This window comes from Anomalospiza imberbis, chromosome 3, assembly GCF_031753505.1.
Source record: "Anomalospiza imberbis isolate Cuckoo-Finch-1a 21T00152 chromosome 3, ASM3175350v1, whole genome shotgun sequence".
Classification (NCBI taxonomy): Eukaryota; Metazoa; Chordata; class Aves; order Passeriformes; family Viduidae; genus Anomalospiza; species Anomalospiza imberbis.
In genome coordinates this window covers 98,459,178-98,480,524 of record NC_089683.1, presented here as the reverse complement: position 1 = coordinate 98,480,524, position 21,347 = coordinate 98,459,178, and the positions used below count along the sequence as shown (strand labels likewise).

The following is a 21,347-nucleotide window of genomic DNA, read 5'->3' as shown; positions in this document are numbered from 1 at the left end:
GATACTGGGGTATGTTTGCACAACTTGGGTATATTTTTAGGACAGGGTGTCTTAGTGACAGAATGTATGAGAGAAAAGGAATTTCTCCCTGTTACACTGACACTGACTTATTTTGTTGGCTTTCTAAATATTCTGGACTAAAGTCTTTCTTATGCGACAGAGAAAATATTTTTCCATCCCACAGGTGTACTGTGAGAATTACTCATCTGGTACATAGGTAGTTCCCAGCAAATAAATGTGTCACCAGTCATTGTTGGTATTACCTGTTCCTCACAGCTTCTGTGGCATGACAGCTGACTACAGCCCAGTGGGTGTATCACCAGTTGTTATGCAGATGCCTTTTTTTATTTCTGGACAGAAAACAGAATTAATCTCTTGTTATTAAACAAGGAGAGAACAAAAAATTCCTGGGTTTTGTGTTCAACTGTAGCTTACATGGTTTTACTAGGAGCCTCACTCAGGCTGAAAAGAACACTAAAGAAACTGGCTTGATGTGGAAATTAACAAGGGTTCAGTTTTAAAACCAGAAATATAGGGAAAGTGACTGCCTTTGCTGGGTATCCATCCCTTGTTTGCAAACACTTGGTCTGCAATTAAAACAAGGAAGGACTTTATAATTGACTAAGGGAAACACAGTAACCTAAGTAAATAAGTGAAATATCCACACCCATCACATCTCTGGCATTGGTTCTTCAGTTCACGTCCCTACCAAGCGGTGCCAAAGTCCAAGGAGCTAACATCCCTTTAACTCTTAGTCCTCACCATTTTCCCTCTGTAACCCTATTAATGGTTAATCTATGCTCGGGATGAACTTGGATGATGTGTCTCCAACCCCTATAGGAAATGCTATCTGATCTGGGCCACCTACCCCTGCAATAGCAATTTATTTTTATTGCTGTCATCAGGCATCCCCCACCCCCAGCTTCAATCCCAATTTCCACAAGTTCAGCAGAGAGCCAGCAGGAAATGCCTTACTCTCTCTGTAAAACTCTCTGTGTGCCACGGCTGTGGAGCAGGCTCCTACCACAGAGGCACTGCTGTGACTGTAGCAGCCAAGGACCAGCAGCACCCCAGACACTGGCACAGGGCTCTTGTCATACCAAGGGTGTACCTCAGCACTGGAAGGAAACCCTTTCCTTATTAGTTTAATCCTCAATTTAATGCTGTCTTCTACCCATCACAAGTTCACTTACAGTTGTAGTGGTTTCTAACATTGCTTGGAGGGTTTCTGCACAAAAAGCTTTTAGAATTAAGTTCTCTGCACGTTTCTTCATTTGCCAAAAGTCTCCTCTGCCATTCTGCACAGACAGGGTGGGAGTCAGTGTCCTCTCTAGCTTTGCACCAGTGACTTTACATACAGCTGAGTGATTCTGAACAAACATATGGGACTTTAATCATACTGTGTAGTACATTTTACTGGGTATGTAAGACTGTTGATGTCTTATATCAGCTGGTAAAAAGGCCAGTTTAAAAAAAAAGTGTTGTATAGGTGCTTGGTATGGCAAAACCCAGTTGAGGGTCATCTGTTGGTTACTGAACTGAAGAAGCAGATGCCTGAGCTTTTTCCTTCCCTTGAGCTCCAAAAGATGCAGGGACTTAGTGGGCTTCCAGGAGAATGCTTGAAGTTCACCTACAGCCAGTGACCTTTGAGGGCTGTATGGCCTTCCTCCCCTTTCACCTTGTTCCTGAGGAAGGACGAATGAAGTGACACGTTGCCTTAGAGATGACATTCAATCCCCTGAGCACCACAGCGCATCCCTCACACCTTTGGCCAGGAGAACTGCCGAGGTGTGCTGGTGGGCAGCTGCCATTTCCCACCCCACAGGCGGCCCTGCAAAGAGATCCGCACAAAATCCTCGGATGCGCTTCTGCAGTTGAGTCTATACCGCCTTTAAACAAAACACGTTGATCAACAAGGATATCTTCCAGCTCTCTTAAACTATATGGGTTTGAAATGCCCGCAGAAGAAGCTTGTTTCCCCGGCGTGTACTCTGGTGGCACGGCGGGCTCCTGGATGAGGAGAGGCACTTTGCCAGCGGGGACAGAACCGCCAAGAGCCGACGCATTTTCTGTCACGTTTTTAAGGCCTCGAAGTGTGAGGGAGCCGGAGTCCCTGCTCGCACCTGGAGCTCGGCAGATCCCCTTGGAAGAGCAGGCAGGCGCTGCTCCCCCTGCCCGCCCTCCATAACCAGGCCGGGATTTTTAATCAAAAGCCTTATTGCTGAGGAGGCGGCGAGCGGAACCGCGCCTGGCAACGGCGGCGGCTGCTCCCCTCGGCTCGGGGCAAAGCCCGGAGGAATCCCCGGCCGGACGGGCGGGTCCGCCCGGGATAGCCCAGCCGGGTCGGCCGCAGCCTGCGGGGAGCTGCGCTGCGGCCTCCCCACTCCCGCCCTCTCTCCCTCCCGTATCCCTGGGTCCGCCCGTATCCCTGCATTCCCTGCTGCAGCATCCCCTCCTCCCCTCAATCCCATCAGTAGCGGCGGCCCCGGGCTCGGCTCCCCGCGTTGCGGCGGCGCTCGGCGGCGGCTCCCCCCCGCCGCGGCCGCCATGTTGGGCTGCAGCGGGCTCGGCGGCGGCGGCTGCCGCGTGTGACCGCGGGAGGGAAGGAGGGAGGGAAGGAGGGAGGGAGGGAGCGGCGGGGGAGAGGAGGGCGCGGAAGCGGAGGGAGGGAGCGAGCGAGCTGGGGAGGGAGGGCGCCGCCGCTACCCCTCCCCGCCGCCCCGCGCACGCACACACACACACACACACACACACACACACATACACCCCGCACACGCACCGCCCGAGGATGCCCTTTGCCCGGGGGGGCGAAGCCGGGACACCATCGCGCCGCCGGGAGTGAAGCCACCACCGCAACCGCCGCCGTCGTCGGGGCCTCTCGGCCCGCAGCGTGCGGCCGGAGCGGAGACGCCGGCGCTTTCCCTCCGCCTCAGGACGCGCACCGGGTGGAGGAGAAGGAGGGCGCCGTCTCCGCAGCAGCAGCCGCCGCCGCAGCCATGGGAAGGATTTGACAGGGCTCGGAGCGCTTTTGCCGGTGTGTCGGGGCGCGCGTCCCGCCCGCCGCCCCTTGGCGCAGCGGAGGAGAAGGGGGCGACCATGAAGACTTTAGTTTTTTTGAATCACTGAAAAGCCTTAAAAGGAGACTCGGTAAGGAGGAGGAGGAGGAAGGGAAAGGCTGCCCGGGGCAGGACGTGGCTGCGCCCTGAGGAGGGGGGGCTGCGCCCCACCCCGCGGTGGCCGCGGAGGCGCTGCCGGGGCCGGGGGAGGCGGCGGGGGGCGACGGGGCTGCGCGGCCCCTCATCCCTCCCTCCCTCCCTCCCTCCCCGCCGGTGTGCGCCCTCGTTTCTGCTGCCTTTCGCTTATATAAATACGTAAATACATCTATTTTTCCCTTCCCATCCGTCCTGGGAAGCGGAACCGAAGGGGCTGTTAGCCCGTGTGCTGCGGCGGGGCTCCTCGCAGGATCGCGCTGCATGATCTGCATTGGGAATGAAGGAGAAGACCTTCTTAAATATATAACTGCGTGTGCCTGTGCACGCACGGTGAAATCCGTGTCAGGCAGTCTCGGTTGAATTTGAGTGCAGTTATTATTGTTAAAGCATCACGAATGCCCATATATGTTTTTGCCCCACTTCTTACTAAGCCTATTATTTTTTTTTTTAGGATAACAATTTTCTTTTAAATGTCATGAATACACAGATATCCACACTGTATGTGTGTGTCTGAAACTCCAAGGGTTTAGTTTCAGGCTGGGAACACCGCGGTGGGCTGGCAATTAAGGACCGTCACAGTTTGACACTTGTTAAAAATACTGTTGACTTCTTTTTAAACAACAAAACCCTCAAAAGTTTTTTTTTTGTTGTTGTTTTTCTGACAAAGTAATAATAATCATTAAAAAAGAAACCCCAATGCAAACTGAAACAACCATGTCTGGAGAAGTGCGTTTGAAGCAGTTGGAGCAGTTTATTTTGGATGGGCCAACACAGACTAATGGGCAATGCTTCAGTGTGGAAACCTTGCTGGATATACTCATCTGCCTTTATGATGAATGTAATAATTCCCCTCTGAGAAGAGAGAAGAACATCCTTGAGTATCTGGAGTGGGGTAAGTTTGAATGTGTTTATTTTGTGTACATCCGTCCATGTTCCCGTCTGCTTTGTATAATGTCTCTGTTATTTATGTGTGAGAGGGGATTGTTTATAACTCAGTGTTTTACTGGGAAGTGTTGTCAGTTTCACTATATTTAAACGTGGTAGTGGTGCTAAAAAGAAATCTGTATTGGTTTTTTGTCTTTGAGGTATGCATGTAAAACATGCTTCATATTTTTTATTTTTCTTTTTTGACATGGATCGGGCTTTTGTGCTCCTAGCATATTTGTTTGCCTTCGGGCCCAGCTGTTGAGTTTTGTATCTTAAAGTTGCTGGGAATATGGAATGGTGAGGGGTAAATTCTCTGATGCCTGCAAAAATGTCAATGCACAGTCCTCTGATTTGCTTCTACAGTTGAATCTATACTGCTTTAAAATAAAACATGTTGATCAACAAGAAAATCTTTCAGCTTTCTGAAATCATAAGGGTTTGTAACATCTGTGAAGATGGAGAAGATGACATTGTCTTCTTTAATATAAAATTGCTGCTGACTTAAATAGATTGTTTTTTTCATTAGGAAAATCAAAGTTGAAAAGCAGAATGAAAATCTGTGTGTCCCTGGCAGACTTTTCATTTTATGGGAGATAGGGTATTAGTAGATTTTTAAAGGAAAGCAGGTGAATGATATTGTGCCAGTTCTTCTTGAGTTGTCACAGAACTGGTTGACGCTTTTTTCTTTTTAATTCTCTTTCTTCCTCCTCCTAAACTCAGATGTAAACCAGAAGATGCAGTCTGACATAAGAACCTTGATGAGAATGGTTACTATATCTGACCTTCAAACTTCAAAGTCATGCTGCACTTCTGTATTTGCATACAGAACCATTTACCACATTTGCTTTGTAATAAATACATCAGCAGGCCTCCTTTATTAAAAAAAGCATATTTTTGAAACATGTAACAGGCATTTGATTAATTAGGTGGTTGAGCTCTTCAAAATGAAGTCGCTGAGGAAAGACATTGTTTTGATAACTGATCTAACAACTTGAGGCTGATATGTGTGTGTTTTATTTTCCTGCTCCTCTCTGTAGTCATACTGACATCTAAAGGACATCTGACTCAGTAATTAAGTTTCTTGTAGTGTTCATATTGCACTGTTTTTTGTTTTCTTATTATCTGGAGGAACAGGCTATAATTAATGCATTCTAGCAAAGGAGGAAATAGTAATTAAAAGTACTTCTGAAGAATCTTCCCTCTAAAACTGCCACTGGCATACAGAAGCTGTGAAAGACTGGGAAAATAGGATGGCTCTAAGGGTATTTTCTGTGCAGGAACTTGGTGTAGTCTGCAGTGCATCTAGCCAGCTGATACCCTGTAAATAATAATAATAACAACCAAGTTAACCATATCTAGGTGATCAGAGCAACAGTGTGTTTAGGACCCATTGTGTTGTGTGCTGGTGCATTCAGTGGTGGTTGTTTAATGGGTAAATGCATCATTGCAAGGCTCTGACAGTACCTGAAGATTTCTGTAATAAGCTTTCCCATCTGCTGATGGAAATAATACACTGTTTTGGAAAGGCTGGACTGGAATAAGGTTTCTTGCTGGCCTATTTTTCCTGCTATTTTTCCACTCTCATGCTCCAGCTTTGCCTTAGCAGGACTCTTAGGCTTCAGAGAAGACCAGCTGCTCCTGTTTCCAGGGCTGAGTTACTGTGGTCCTCTGTCTGCTCCCAGCTCTGCTGTCCAGACTTCTGCCCTGGGAGCTTTCCAGGAGGGTTTGTGAGGTGACATGGAAGAGCCAGCGGTGGCTGGTACCTGCCGGTGGAAGTGTCTGTGTGAATGATGTCTTTATCCTGCAAACACTCCCAGGAGTGTCTCCTCTGAGGGCCAGCCCTCCTAGTGAAACTGGCGGTCTCCGGCATTCCTCTTGGGATCAGGGAGTTGGCAAAATCAGGCTCTTAGAGAGGTCGGGTACCCTCCAGTGCTCTGGTGCAGTGGAGTTACTGAGGGTACCCAGTGCTTTGATATAATCATGACCTCTCGTATCTGTCTCCCCAGAAGGAGAAACAATGCAAGTGGTTGATTAGAAAGAGGTTATATGTGGTTTTAAAGTCAGAGATGTGCTGAGTAGTGGCAGAAGTGGAAGGCTGGCAGCCAGAAATCATGGACTCTGCCCGCACCTCTCTAAAGGACTCAGTGTTGAAGTGCTTTCAGCTCAGTTTTTTTTTAGCTTCTCTATTTGAACAGCAGGAAAAGTAGCACAAATTTTACACTAGGGAGTTCAGAAAGCTGCTGCATGTGGAGCGCTCTCGGTTTTGAATGTACCATGTAAAATAGTGTGTATTAATTTATTTTTCCCATCAGTGGAATAAAACGTGGGGCCTGGTATATCTGTTGGTGGATGTCAGTTGGATGCTGGCATTTTGTGGGTTTCTACCAAACATCCACAGATTGGCTCGATTATTACGGAGAGTGCAATCTGAATGTATTGGAACTGGTCAGGGAACTGGTATGAACTGGGATGTGTGTGTATGTATACAAAATGTAGAGTACAAATTTACTTCTGAGAACTGATTGTCATCTTAAACTGCCTTTGTTAAAAATAAATTATTCCTTCTAGAAGTAAATAAGGTTTATTTTTAGTCTGTTAATTTTAATAAAAGGCTAATAAACATCTGTTCAGTGGTCCCACAGACTCCTGTTGAGCAGCAAATAATTTTTTCTTGCTTTTCAGCAGTGCAGTTTTGAGGTTACTCAAACAGGTTACTGTTTGGTTTTGTGGAGGGTTTGAGCTGGGATTGCATTTGAGGATGTGTATTTTTATACAGACTGTTCTGGGTCTGAGATATTATCTGCCGTATTTCATGTAAGACTGAACCACAGTCTGACTTTTTGGGTGAAAGGTTTAGGAGGTATTCTACCACGGAGAAGCTAATGTCTTAATGACAGCCATGTGACTGCTGCTATATTTAGGGGAGCTAAGAAGCTTCATGTTCTAGTACTTAGATCTTTTAGGACTACTTTATGAAGTTGTAATCTAGAACTATAACTTATTAAAAAATGAATCAGGGTAAAAGAATTGAGAGCTGAATGAATTGTTCATGTTTTGGTTTGATACTGCAAGTTGAACTCAGGAAGTGGAGAAAGAAAGGTCTCTACAATGTGAAATTGAGTTTTAAATTTTTGTGGAATTTCAGTCTTTTTGGCTGCTTGAAATGACATTAGGCTGGTTAGAAGTATCAAGTTAATTATTTTGTGATTCAGAAGCTGCTTTGCTTCTAAAATCCTCTCTTTGGCTTTAAGTGAAAATATAATAGCATTCCCTATTCATATACAGTATTAGTTTTGTGACTTGTTTGTAAGATGATTTGATTTTGTTGTTTATATTACATAGGTATCTTATATGCCAACACAGCCATGGAAAGAGCCAATGTGTTTGTGTTCTGAGGGTTAAATCAGGGCACATTTTGAGATATCAGGAAGAAACTGGAACATTTAGATTTGGCTTGTTCTATGTATTTGATGCTAGTTTTCATTTTTATCTCTATTGATAGTTGTATTTGTGATTTAGAAAAGGGCTTGTCTAATTATAGCAACTGGAGCTTACCAGAAAAAGCTGTTGAGAATTCCAGGCACTTTGCTTTTTCTTGTCTACTTGTGTGTGAGTTGCCACACTGACGCAAGAGTGTAAGGGAGGTAACGAAGGCTGATAAGGTGAACTTGAAGGAGAATTATAGTGATAAAAAGAAGCTTTTGGAGATGTTTTGGTTCTGAGAAATTGCTTATAAAAAGAAACGAGAACAATGTTCTTTAGGATGCATTGAAAGAATAATAGAATAAACCTCAAAATGTGTGGTGATGAAAGTGAGGGAAGATGGAGGGCACCACCAATACTGTGGTGAGGTCAGTGACTTGATTAAATCTGTGCTCTTGTTGGAAAAATGTAAACTGTACTCTAGTAAAAGTTTTGTTTGATTGGTTTTGTTCTTGTTTGGTTTATTTTTTTGCTTTTTCCTACCGAAGAAGGCTTTGGAAGATGGATTAAATTGTTCTCATTTCATCTCTAGTAGAACTGAAATGCATGCTGTTTCTGCAGTGCTGATATGGTCATACACTAGACTGTCATCATTGGTCTCATACTTTCATTACTCAGTTGTGCAACATCTGTTCTGGATATTGAAAATGGCTCTATCTCCATACAATCAATTTTTCAAGACAGAGTTGTGGAGAGGTTGTCTATGTTATCTTTCTGGTGATCTCTCTCATGTTTTTTCTTATGGAAAAAATAGTAAGCACCTTTTTGAGCTAGATTTGTTTTTGCTTATTACTTACAAAAGAAAACAAAATCTTGTCTCTAGGCTTCTGCACATCTTTGTTATTTATCTATGTATAGGTCCTGAACAAAATCACAGTAATTTTCAGCTATGAGTTGCTTATATTTTGTTTTTAAAAAAGCAGTTAAAAAACAATCCTTCGTTTAGGTCCTATTCTTAGCAGGCAGTAAAAGACTTAGCAATCAACTTTTTCAAGTTTTGTTGTTTTGTTTTTTTTAAAGTAGACTTTGGTGCTCAGTACTTTCCAACCTTAGTACTATCTAACCCATTAGAAATACTTTTTTTTTCATAATTACATTCTAAAAAGTATCAACTTCTTTTTATTCTAGTCATAAAAATGGGAATACCTCCTGGCCCAACATCAGCAAAACCAGTTATTCAGTTCTTTCTGGGAAAGGACAAGCATCTTGCTTTTCAAGGCCACCTAATGTGCTTAGGCATATTCCTAATTTTAAATGTGAGTTGTTTCATTGCTTGCAGCTGAGCCATGTGAACTGGTTGGGGTCCATCAATGTAGAAGATATTGTGGCATTCTTGACACATAAATTCCTGACATTGTTTACAATAACGCTTTATTGCTTATTTTGTGTAATCTGTTGTTTCTGTTACACAGCTGCAGCCAACAGTTAAATGTTTTTTTATTGATTAGGGTGAAAGAAGAAGGTTCTTCAGTGCTCTCAAATAGAAACGACCTTCAAATCTCTGTTTCAGAATATTGTATAAAGATCTTTTATACAGATGCAGTTCTACACCATATTACTTGAAGAAGAAGGAAACGGTATTTGCAGGAAAGTATGTAGAAGAATGGTTGCCCATGCAGCTTTAGTGTTAGGTAGCTCTGTGTTTAAGGTCTATACCTTTTAAATTGTGAATTTTTTTCCCCACATTTATTTCAGTTTTGATTCTTTCCTTCAACACAGTAAACTAATTACTGTAAGTTTATCAACAGTTCTGATGTGATCAAATGAGCTGAGACCATCCAGTTAATTCTACTTGGTTTATATTAGTTTCCAGTAGAGTGAGGCATTAATCCATTGAAACATGTTCATTTCTTTGCACATTTTCATTAAACAAAGTGTTTTTTAAATTAAACCCCTTAATTTTAAGTGGAAATAAGTTTAAAGGGTGTTCTTTTTTGGCTTTTTTTGTTCTGTTGGGCAGGGGAAGTTTGGAAGTACTCCAAGGCTGCCTGTTTTGGGGCATATTTGGGGTGTGTGTCTTCAGGTTGACTGACTTCTGTCAGTAATGTCCTGCTTGTTGCAAAGGAGCACAGCTTGCTTAGATAGAAAGCTAACTAATATTTAGTTTCCAGGAATTTTAGAAATGCCTTTATTCTGTACAGAAATTCCTCGCATGCTTTGGTCTAATGGGGACAAATGGAGAAATACAATTATATGAGTTAGTCTGCTCAGTGGGCATTATAAACCTCATGACAACACAATAAATTCCCTGTTACTAGGACATCTCATGTTTAAGGGTTAATCCAGTAGGGTTTTTTTACGGTATGCTCATAACTGTAAAATGTACTGCTGAAGGTGTGTTTGAATTTTTAACCTCTGTGTAGGATATGAGGCTGTACATGTACCTGATCAAACTCCTTCCTTGTATTTTGGCCCCTCTCTCCTGGACTTTACTGACGTATTTTTTTTATAACCTGCAGCATATTATATCACAGTTGACTAAAGTGTGGATATTGTGCTCCAAAAGCAATGAACTTTATTGCTCAATATAGTTCAGTTCTTAGGAAAAAAAAAATATTTTTTTTACAGAGACGGGTAGAAGCTACCTTTCTTTTTGAAGCCTTACCTTACACCCATAGATCAGTGTTTGAATCCTGAATAGCAGCAGCAAATAACAGTAATTTCACTACTGAGTCATACCAGTGGCTGGAGACACTGGTGTTGTTTTGAAATTTTCCTAGGAATAAATTGCAAATGCAGGATTTCGAGATACGAAGTGGCTGTAGGCTGCTATCCTGGAAATCATTCTCCCCATATTACTTTCTGAAAGTGAACTGTAATAAATTACCCTGGATGTGTCTTTGAAAAATATTAACGTATTCTTACCATCTCTAATTGCTTTTATCCTGTAAAAAATTTACAATACCCATTTGTGCAGAAAACTTCCAGAAGCAATTAGATCCTACTGCCAAGCTCTAAAACCTGACTAAAAAAGCTACAGTGGATAGCTGAGGCAGGATTGAAAGAAAAGGCCAGTTTCTAGACTCTTTAAATTTTATCTTTCGGCAAACCAGGCATTCCTTCCATAAGCATTTGTACTTGTTTAATTTGATTTTCTTTTTCTGGCTGAACAACTGGAATATTTTGTTCTACTCTGGTCTAACTTATCTCAACACGTTATTTTTCTAAAATCCTCATTAAGCTTGGGAATGTTTCTAATGTGGACCAAAATCTTTAAAAAATGCGAGTGATTTAGGTCAGTCATGTGCAATCTTTTGTTAACGACAAGATTTTTATTTTAAATAGTTTAAACATGACACTAGGCTTAATAATAACTGCAAAAATATTCTATTCAGACAGGTCAGTTTGCTTTATTTCTAGTAATACAGCCTAATTAGGTTTACTAGTGGTCACCATGGATAAAATTCACATGAGGTATATCCAGACTCCTATGACTTTGTGTTTCATAATTCTTCCTTATCCGTATCCAGACTTCCAGTTTGATTTAAATTAGTTTTGTTACACAATATTGCAGATTTCTTTTATTCTTAGGGATCAGCTTCTTAGTGCACCTTCTCTTGGCAATTTTTTGAAAAGCTTGTCATAGGGACCTTGTAGATGTTATGAACTGTGGTATTTTTGTATGCCATTTTGAGGGGGAAAGATATATTTTGTTCAGCAATTTAGTGGAAATGTGCAGTCATTTTTTTGTAGAAATAAAAAGTGAGTTTAGCGTGCCATTCCAAGTGGTAGAGGAAAAAGCATTTGTATATGTTAATAAAAATAATTGCATTTCCTTCAGATGTTGTGGGATTAGAACAGCAAGGCTTTGTTGGTCTTTTGTTTCATTTCCTTTCAGTCTCAGAGTTCGAGGCTTGGAGGAGGATGTGGTGGAGGGCCTGCAGGTCTCCATATCTGAGTCCTTCCTCCTTTCCTTTCTCCAAGGTTTTCCATGGGCAGTGTTATTCCAAAGCAATTCACCTTCTCAGCGGAGGCTTCATGCATTTCTTCCTTGCTTCCATTCTGTTGCTTTTCATCCCATCTAAATCTCAATGTTTCTAATATGGTGTGGATATCCATGTGTCAGTTTGATCTTCCCATGGCCAGAATCTTGGTTTCTGGATTTGGATTGGTATTTTTTCTTTGTTTTTCCCCAGTCATTCCCAAGATTTCATTATTTTCTTGGTCAGATTCATAATATAGAGATTGTGTGTGGAGAACGGTAGCGAAAAGTTGTCACCTGTGTGAAAAATAGCACACAGGCCTTACCCACAGGTGCATCTATATGGTGTTTTCCTGTACATTTCTTATTAGAACAATTGATTTACTTTCATTAATCATTTTGCCTTGTTAGATTTTGTAAAACTGGAGCCTTGGGCTGTTTGTTCTGGCTATGAGTAAGAAGTTGTGATCTGTTTTAGTCCTGTAGTCTAAAAAGGATGAAACTTAAGTGGGAGTATTGCTTTATCATTTTAATACCTGAAACTAAAATAAAGAAGTGATAGAAAGGGTGGCAATTACTTTTGTCTGCCCAGTGGTTTTTAAAGAAAATGTCATTTGTGCTGTGGGGACACCACAGTCCCAAGGTATTTCCTGTTGGTGCTCATTAAAGTTCTTTCACCTTTACCATGCTGCCTTTTGTAAATAAAGCACTGTGTTGTCTGACTGTTTTGCAGGACACATAGTAACAAGAGGAGGAGGAGGAAATGGAAGTCACATTTTGATTGCAACTTACTGGTTTTATCTTGGGTGGGGGCTGACTTGATGGTGTCTTTAGGCTGGCTAAATCCACTGAACTTTGTTTTGCTGGGGCTTGTGTGGGCAGAGGGACACAATCCAATTAACAACCAAGCTGCAGAAGCACGTTGAAATCTGTCAGTATGGTTCTGTGGAGATACTGTAGTGGGGTTTGTACAAAAGAAAGAGGCTAGGATTGTGACAGGCCCGACTTCTGTGGCTTCACCTACTACAACTCCTGTGCTTCAGGCTGGTTGCCTCTCAGATTCCCTCTAGCATACAAGGGAGCTACAATTTTGAAACAAATTTTGAGGCTACCAGCTTCTTCTGGTAGGTATTTGGTGAAGAAATTCAGTGAGACTCATTTTTTTCTGTAACAGTTTCTAAAACTTTTCTTTTTGCAACGAGAAAGTTTCTAATAATGAAGAGGGATCTTCAAAATAACTATCTGATTTTGATGAAGGTAATTCCTTGCAAAAAGAGAGTGTTGGTCTTGTGTGTTCTGTGGTATTTGGCATAGTATCACTCAGTGTCTTTACACTGTTTTCCTTGTATACTTTGTAAATGAAAGACAAGGATTCTTATGTTAACACACTTGGAATAGTTTCCTTTTATTTCCCCCAACTTTTAGAAAACACATGATGTACTATTTTTGTGATTATTTAAAAAGATCCTTTTATAATTTTGATAGGGACTGACACAAAAGAGACTTGTTTTCTTGCTGAACTGATATGTTAGAGGAAATTATGGAAGCTGCTTCCTATGCAAACAGAAATTTGCAGAGAAGACCATTATCATATTGCTGTTCTGTCATTCCACCTCCAGTATTGACTGTTTTCACCGTCACAGCTAGCAGCCACTTCTGGGTAACAAAATACGTACTTCTAAATTTCTGCATCTTTATAAAAGTCATAATTTAATTTTTGAAATTAAACTAGCCAAGCGGGTTTTTCTGGATATAAGTAGGCATAAGTAGGCTGGCTATAAAAATGTACTGTCTGTGGCCTTATATGTTACTGGTTTTTCTGAAAATAAGGGATGACTTAGTATCTCCATTGATGATAATTCATACTCTGAAAAGGCAAACACTATTTAGAGTTAAGGTTACCAAGAGAAAATGGTATACAGTGTGTGTTACCACAGCTGGTGTGTATTATTTCATTAGCTTGTTAAGTTTTGGTTAACTTTATCCTTGAGTAACACTGACTTCAGAGAAGTTGATCTGGGAACCAGTTGCTTTTGGTGCTGTAGCGTCTTAGGTACTTCAGTGAGTATTTGTGCAGTTATACTGCTGAGTATATGCTGCAAGAGCTCATGGTAATGCCTGAAGAGTCTCTTCCTGGCTGATTTAGCAGAGATGTCATCTGATCTTATCAGTAGTAGCTTAGTGCTTAAACTTTCTAGGGGAGAAAAAAAGTGTACAGCTGGGGCAAGGAGCTGATGATTTGTTGTCTAGCTATATTCTTGAATTTTTTACATTCTTCTTCTCCAAAGCTAAGATCATTTAATGGAAATTGTATTACTTACTGACAATACTACATTCACTTTGTGGTCCTTGGCACTACCAGTAGGAGGGAATCCCATCCAGTAGTTTTGATATTAGTACTTGAAAATTTGCTTTAATTTCACCATTAAGTTTTCTTGATAAGGAAACAAACAACTCTAAAGAGTTTTTGCTTTGTCTTGGTCATGTGGTTCATGTTGTCAGTTAATGTATTCAACCGTATGTATGATCACAGTTATAAGTACAAAAGTTTCTACTTCATATGTTGCTGGCCATTGATGTGTTCTAAAGCCTCAATGCATTCAGTTCTTAACCAGGCTGAATTTGTGGCAGTAAAATCTTTTATTCACATCAAAGTGTCATATGATTATTCAAAACTTGAATAATTTTATTCCATGTGACCTTGTGACTTTTTTTCCCTCCATCTACCTTAATTAGGAAGTAGAACATTTATTGATAATTCTTACTGATGACAGCTCATGATCAGCAAAGTGAAATTTTGCACTTTAAAACCTAGGTATTAAGAATATATAAGTCTGTCTCTAAAAGGTGTTTTCTTGTCTTGTTTCTTTCACTTCAGAGAGGGTTTTTTTTTTCTTTTTCAGTTTAAGGAAACAATTTTCTCTAATACATCACTGTCAGATGAAGTTGGATCAAATTAGTTCACATGTTTGGGGCGAGTATTTTCTTTAGTAGTTTTGATATTATCCCACTGATTCTTAAAGCAGTAAAGAAAACTTTATGACTGCTAGATTTGCATGGCACTTCTGCTAATGTTAGGCTATCATTAGTTGCTGCTCTTAGTTTAGATTTTCAGTTTCTCTCAGACACACCTTCTCCAGCTCTCTCTGTGTTCCCTGTCTCTGGAGTGTAAAGTCACACGCTCTTACAGTGACAGGGTGCAAAGGTCATTTCCTAGCACAGTTACAGCATCAGGGGTACAAATCCATTTCCAATGGGAACCATCAGAGGAAATTTGCAGGAGACGGAAGATGGTAAATTAAGTAATTTTGGCAAAGCTACAAGGATTTCTTCTTGGTATGCTGATCATTGTTTTTAATAATACCCCTCCCCTCCCCATTACCCTCCTCAAAGCTTGTGGCAGAATTTTCATTACCTTCAAGAGAAGCGGGGTCAAAGTACATGTTTGAATTAAGCATAATAACTTAGCACAGGGGCTTGGGGTCTTTTGTGTGTGTGTTTGTAAAACACAGTGCAGAAGAGCTGCACTGATGTCTACTTCCTGATGTCCCTTCTCAGAGTATTCCTATCAGACAGGAATATTTGAAGTCGATAAATGTGCTGCTTGACATTTTCAGACTCACAATTTAAACATAAGCCTTGACAAATAAGCCCAGATTCTCTTCTCTCTCTTTGCCTTAGTGTCTGTCTCATTCCGTATTTTTCTATGCCAGGCACTTAAAGACCTAGGTGCTATTTTCTCTGCTACTTTTTTCTCTTTGAGAGAAAACAGCCTCTCAACTGAAAGGCCATTTCCCAGGTGGTGTGTCAAGATTTGAGAAAGTTTAGACATCTGAATGGGGATGGATTCATCACATGGGAGGCATTGACTTTAATAGCTGTGAGCCAAAATTGTCATGTCTGTCTGATAGGAAGAAGAAGGTACTTCTAAGCCTAATTCTGCTCTCAGTTAATGGAGATAAGCATGATGTTAATTCACTGATGATACTAAAGCAGTTCATATTTGCTGCTAAGCTTCTAAATAAAGCCAAACTATTTGAGGGCATTAACTGGTTAAGTATTTAAAATTATGCTTCAATTACTGTAGCTTTTTCTAGATGTCAAGATAGAATATTTTCATTCTTTGCTTCGCTTTTTTATAGTATGCTTTTGAAATGTGTGTTTATTTCCTGCTTTTGAGGGTTGTAAATATACTTTTTTCCCTTTCAATTACTTTCCTGGTGAGAATATAATTTACAGTCATATTGGGTACTTTCATATATTGCCTTGAAAACCTGTATGAAAAAAGTATGTGGTCATTAGCATATGAAATATCTCTGCAAAGAAATGGAGACACAGCTGTGATTTGTGAAGGTGACTTAAAAATTCAGTGGAAAAGCAGTTTCTAGGATCCAGGTTTATGTTTGTGTTCCTTCCAATTTAATTTGTTTTTCTTCAAAGTTTTTTGAAATGTTTGTTGTGGAAATTCCTGAAGGTGTGGGTGGCTTGTATCTTCTGTGTGTTTAAGGGCTTTATTTATTTGCTTAAATTTCCAGCATACTGTTTGGGTACCCTTTCTAATCTTATTTCTGTGATCTTGTTGCTGTGATGTCCTCTTTCCTCCCTCTGCTGTACCTTCAGCATTGTACAGCTTGAAGCAGTGGCAATTGTTTTATTTCTCAGAAGGGAAGTGCTCTTTACTGCAGTGGTTGGGTGGATGCTTGCCAGAATTGTGTTTTGAGCAACTGTTTATGTGTGTTGAACTTGGACCTCCATAAAAATTAATATTCTTGTTACTCATATGGTGGTTTGTTTGTACCTCACCTTTGCAGAATCTTTCCTGCAGATTATGATGTGCATGTGATATGCCCGTGATATGCGTGCCACTGGCATTTCAGGGAAGTTTTCCTGGAGTGTCTTAATGTCTTAAAGAAATTGGAATGCATGCATTTAAATCTTGTCTCATATCTCCTATTTATGGAATAGGTTTGCGGTGTCTCCTGCTGTGTGTTAGGGTTAAGCTTGAATGCACTTTGAGGAATACTGATGGTTGTGGTCTTGGAGCAAGTAACTGTCAGGCTGCAAAATTCAGAGCATTGCTATGCTAGAAACTTAACCCATGAAACTTTGTATGCTTTCAGGAAGTCAAATATGATGTCAAGAGAGATAACCAGAAACTCTTTATTATCTCCAACTAATGCTGGGAATTACCTCCTGGAAGGCTGTATCTGCATAGATATTGCTCAAAAAGTTTTAATTGTAAGTTGAGGCAGGTTCTCTTAAAACCTTGTACTTAATCATCAATTAAGGTGAAAAATACTACCCCTCCTTTTTTTCTGCCTGGTGCTTCTGAGTATCTGCTTCCTGCCTGTTTCCAGTGGCACTCTGAACTGCCCTGTGAGGAACTGATTTTAAAGCAAGTGTGCTAAGTAGAAGTCAGCTTTCCATCAAGAATGGATACTCTGCATTTTTAGGTAACTTTGTTTTGGTGTTTACTGCTTAAGAGCTTCTGAGCACATTCTGTAGGGTTCCCAGAGGTTGGTTAGTGGTCAGTCTGTTTTTACTGCAACTTAGTCACGATATAGTAGAGGAGAAATGTGGATTTTTTTTTTTAATGTAGTACTGCAAAAGAAAAATTCAAGAACTATTCATGAGTTATTACTTTGCAGATAGCAACTATTTCCAAGGCTCAGTGTAATTTATGTAGTACATGATGCTTTGCATCAGAAGTTATTTATGGGGCAGTTTGTTTTAATAAGGATATTTCTGAGTGATTTTGCTGCCTTGTTATAATTTGCATTTACTTTGTGTTTCATTTGAGCAGAAACATTTTGTACAAATTGCTGTAATCTGTATTTTTGCTTTCCCAGGTTCAAACAGCAAAAGTTCTTGAAGTGTCCCAAGATAGCTATTTATGATATACCAGGAATAGTGGAATTGGAGTTGGCATTGAGTCTGTCAGAGTTCTTCAGAGAAAGTATGGCAAGGGTTGGAGTTGCCTTCCATGGCCTTCTGCCATCTCTTGTGCATGTCTCTTGTGCATACTTTTGCACGAGGGGAAGGAATAACTATTCTTCTGCTCTGCTGCTGCACATTTAATATTCCTAAAATGACAGTGATTTAGGGTTCTTATTCTTGATGTGGTACAGCAGAACTTTAGAAACTTGCCTCCTTTCTTTTACAGGTGTGGAAGGTCACCAATGAATTGGTGCTCTGACATGGTAGGATTACTAAAATGAGTTTGTTTTCTTACTAGTCTGTGGGCAGTGGAATTTGGGGTTTTAGTCCAGTCTTGGCTCCATTAGCACATGGATAGAAAAGAGTAACTTTTAATGAATTATTTGATTGTTTAAAGGGAGTTGTCTTGAAAAAAATTATTAACAAAACATTAGACTTCAGCCTGACCACATGGCATCTGAAATAATGGGCAGTCATTCACACCTGTGTAAAATCTAAGACAGAACAGCAGTGGATTTTCAAATTTTTGTTTTGTTTATTTGTATGGAACAATGACATCTGAATGAAGTGCAAGCCAGTGCAGAATCAGATCCTACATCAGTATTTGTTCTGGAAAGCTGCAATAGCTCATTTGTGGTTTTCCTGCTTGTAAATAATGTAATTAGCCCACCTCCTGCTGAATGTTTTTATTTATTATATGATTCTGCTGGTGAATGTCTCTGCTTCTCTGAACTATAGCAAGGAAGAATATAGAGCAAGTTAATTGGTGATTTCTTGAGTTAAATCCCAAACCGCAAAGAAGAATTGAATGTTCTGGAGGTTCTTGAATGTTTTTCCCCTTCTCTTCTCAATTCCATGTAACAGAGGATGCTTTATTTTATGTAGGTTAGTATAGTAAGTCACTTCCATTTTGTGAGCTCAGTACTGCAGTAGGTGAGCTGAAGATTAAATGGAGAGTATTCCTTTACTCATGCCTTTGAATGCTTTTCCCCTCTTGCTTGTGGCTTTAACTGATGACTGTGACTAAATGGCCACGCACAAAAATCTCCAGGACTTTCTTAGCACAGTCAACATCTTTGTTTTAAGGCACTTTTCTGCACCAAGCATGATAGTAATTTTCCTGTGAGTTGATTTAATTCCTAAAAAATGTTACTGCAGATGATTGCACTGTAGAAGAAGAGGATGTTTCTTTCTTGTGATTTCATTAACTGCACAGGGTGTATAATTTTGGAGCTCATTAGCTGAGAAGAGTAGTTAGGATTCAAAACTTGAAGTAATGCATTTTTTTTAATATTGCTTACAGTGTTGGGAGAAAGACAAACACAAGAAAAGTCAACATGATCATTTTTCATTCCTTTTTCTTTCAAGTCTGGTAGCTTCAGGAGGGAAGCTTTACCATGAAAAGAGATATGGATGTGTTTCCATTGCAGTGGTTCTGTGGAGCAGTGACCTTCTGGTCGTGTTGAGGGCACTGGCCTCTGCTTAGTCCCTGCACAATTACAGAACAAATAAATGGTGGTTCAGAGCTGCCTTCCTACGTTTGCTGAGAGTTCTGACTCATCCTTAAAACTTAGCATTTTGTCCTGAAGTAACCATGAACCCTAAAGCCTCTGCTCCCTTGAGATACACATCTTGCTTTTGAGTGATTGCAGCTTGATGATAGGACAGGTGGGACCAAATCTTGCTTATCTAATTCTAAGAATTTTCCCAGGTCTCTTGTATATTCAGTATGAGTTGAGCGGTGTACAAGGATTATCTTTGAGCTGGTTAGCCTGGGATACTGTTTCTCCTGAATTTGAGGAGTTTGTGCTATACATGCAAGTATCCCCACTGCCCAGTGAATGTCTTGATCTCAGGCATCTCTATCAATATCAGAAGCCAGTCCATTTCCATTTGGAAATGCAAGGCCTAAGTAATGACTGTGTTCTGCTTTTTTATTTTGTATCTGCTGAGGTTTCCAATCCTTCCACACTCACTGGATGTTGAGCATTTTTTTGTGCTGTTTCAGTGATAAAGATTTATGGTGCAGCTCCACAGTTTGACATCTGCACGCCTGCAGGGAGTGAACTGATTGTTGGGTGAAGTATGTCTGCAGTTGCAGCAAAACTGACTTAAGAGGTGAAGAAGATGTATTGTGTAACAGTACCTTGTTGAGTGGACTGGAGATTTTTATTTATATCTTTCCCAGAAATCCAGCACCAGATTTTAATGGTGTAAGAACGGAGCAAGGAATGATAGTATTGGTGTTATGAAGAAATTTACATTATGTTCTTTGTGTATCTATAAAGTAATTTGGCTGCATAATGATTGAGCCAATTCTGAGTTTGTTTGGAAACTCTGAGAATTCCTCCTAGTCTGAAACAAAGGATATGTGAGTATCATTTATAGTTTTATCCAAAATAGCTGTAGCTGTATGCTGGTGATGTTTTCCCTGCCTGTTCCTGCTTGTTTTCCCCTGTGACCTGTTTTGCATATCCCATAGGACAGTAGGGCTCTGGAAACTAATTCATATTTTGTTGGGGACTAAGCTGTCAAAGTAAGCAGTTACTTAGTGGATGAATTTGTGGTTTGCTGGAAAAGAAGATGTTTGGGTTTTTTTTACAAGAGAATTGATGCTATGGAGAATTGTATTCTCTTGCTGGCTGCTATAGAGGGTTTATTTTTTTCATATAATGCTGGATATTAACCACATATTTTGTATATAACCAGTATTGTGCATTCATCACCATATGGATCAGTTAGTTGACTTTCTGTGGTTTGATATGAAGATATACTGAGAACTCTCAGCTGTCACTGAAATCAGTTGGAGCTCTGTTTTAAACTCTAAAGCTCTGTATAATGCTGTGTGCTCTATTAAGTTCATATATGGATTTCTAAAATTACCAGCTAATATTAGATGACTTACTTTTCCCTTAAATTATCATGTGCCAGTTCCTATTCTCATAAAGGCCATAAGATCACTGCTTTTCAAGGGCTGTTTTGAAAGGCGGATCTTGCCATAGAATGCATTTAACAGTTTTTGTGAGAAGTCACAAGTCTTGTTGCACAATGAATTAGATGGATTGTTTACAGGAACCACCTGAATATATCTTATCTGAATGTTGGAAGAGTTGCAGACTCATCATTTGTCTGTCTCTGCCCTCCAGTTTGTCACCAGCCCAAACTTAAATCTCCTTCAGCATTGATATTTTAGCCCGTTCTTGTTGTTTTTTTTTTTCTTTGACACATATTTAATTAATTAATTGTCTTTTAGTTTCTTTTTTAACAGAATGTTCTGTTAACTGCACTTTACACAGCATGTATATTTACTTCATTTATTGTTGCAGCTGTAGTTGATCTGAACAGAGCTGATGCTGTTTTGGAAGGCAGCTTGTGTTTTGGAAGAGATGAGTAGAATTTTTCTGAATTAAAATGAGGTGTGATGGAGCTACTGGTAGATGTGGAAAGGGAAAAATCTATATAAAAGATGTGGTGACAAGTTGCATTTGGCTTCGTCTCAGTGTCACTATGGTTTGTAGAAAGCTAAGGAGGGGGCGTGCTGTGCTTAAAATAAGATCGTCTGTGTGTTCAAGAAGTGAGAGCGCTTTAGAGCACATGTTCAGGATTCCTGTAGATTCAGTGAGAGTGTGTAAATGTATTTAAAGGCATCCAGAGAGAGATCCTGTCTGCCTGAATGAGAGGCTTTCTGGCATGTGCTTTCTCAGCCTTTAGGGGAGCACAGTTCAACTTTTGCATGGTGCACCTGTCAGTTTGCCTCATCTAAGGTTTGGGGATAATGCTGTTGGAGCTTGAACACCCAAAGATGACTCTAAAGCCATAGTTCAAAGCATTTTTTTTCTTGTTCATTTGGGTTATTGCAGGGAAGC

At 40.5% G+C, this 21,347-nt stretch overlaps 1 protein-coding gene and 1 long non-coding RNA gene across 11 annotated transcripts in view; one reads left to right on the top strand and one right to left on the bottom strand.

The window, feature by feature from the left end:
* Positions 1–1,368: 1,368 nt before the first annotated feature.
* Positions 1,369–2,909, bottom strand: LOC137471540 (uncharacterized). Its single transcript, XR_010997685.1, has 2 exons — positions 2,780–2,909; positions 1,369–1,831 (listed from the first exon to the last, which is right to left on the bottom strand). It is a non-coding gene; the product is annotated as an uncharacterized lncRNA (long non-coding RNA).
* CDC42BPA (CDC42 binding protein kinase alpha) overlaps positions 2,039–21,347 on the top strand; it is a 177,990-nt gene continuing 158,681 nt past the window's right edge. For 4 of the 10 annotated variants that reach the window (XM_068185947.1, XM_068185946.1, XM_068185949.1 and 1 more), the window contains exons 1-2: positions 2,040–3,147; positions 3,880–4,104. In XM_068185947.1, coding sequence (XP_068042048.1) covers positions 3,909–4,104 — 196 coding nt within the window. In that variant the 5' untranslated portion in view covers positions 2,040–3,147; positions 3,880–3,908. Of the gene's footprint in view, positions 3,148–3,879; positions 4,105–21,347 lie in introns of all 10 variants that reach the window. The other 6 variants (XM_068185944.1, XM_068185942.1, XM_068185941.1 and 3 more) reach the window with 4 other exon arrangements.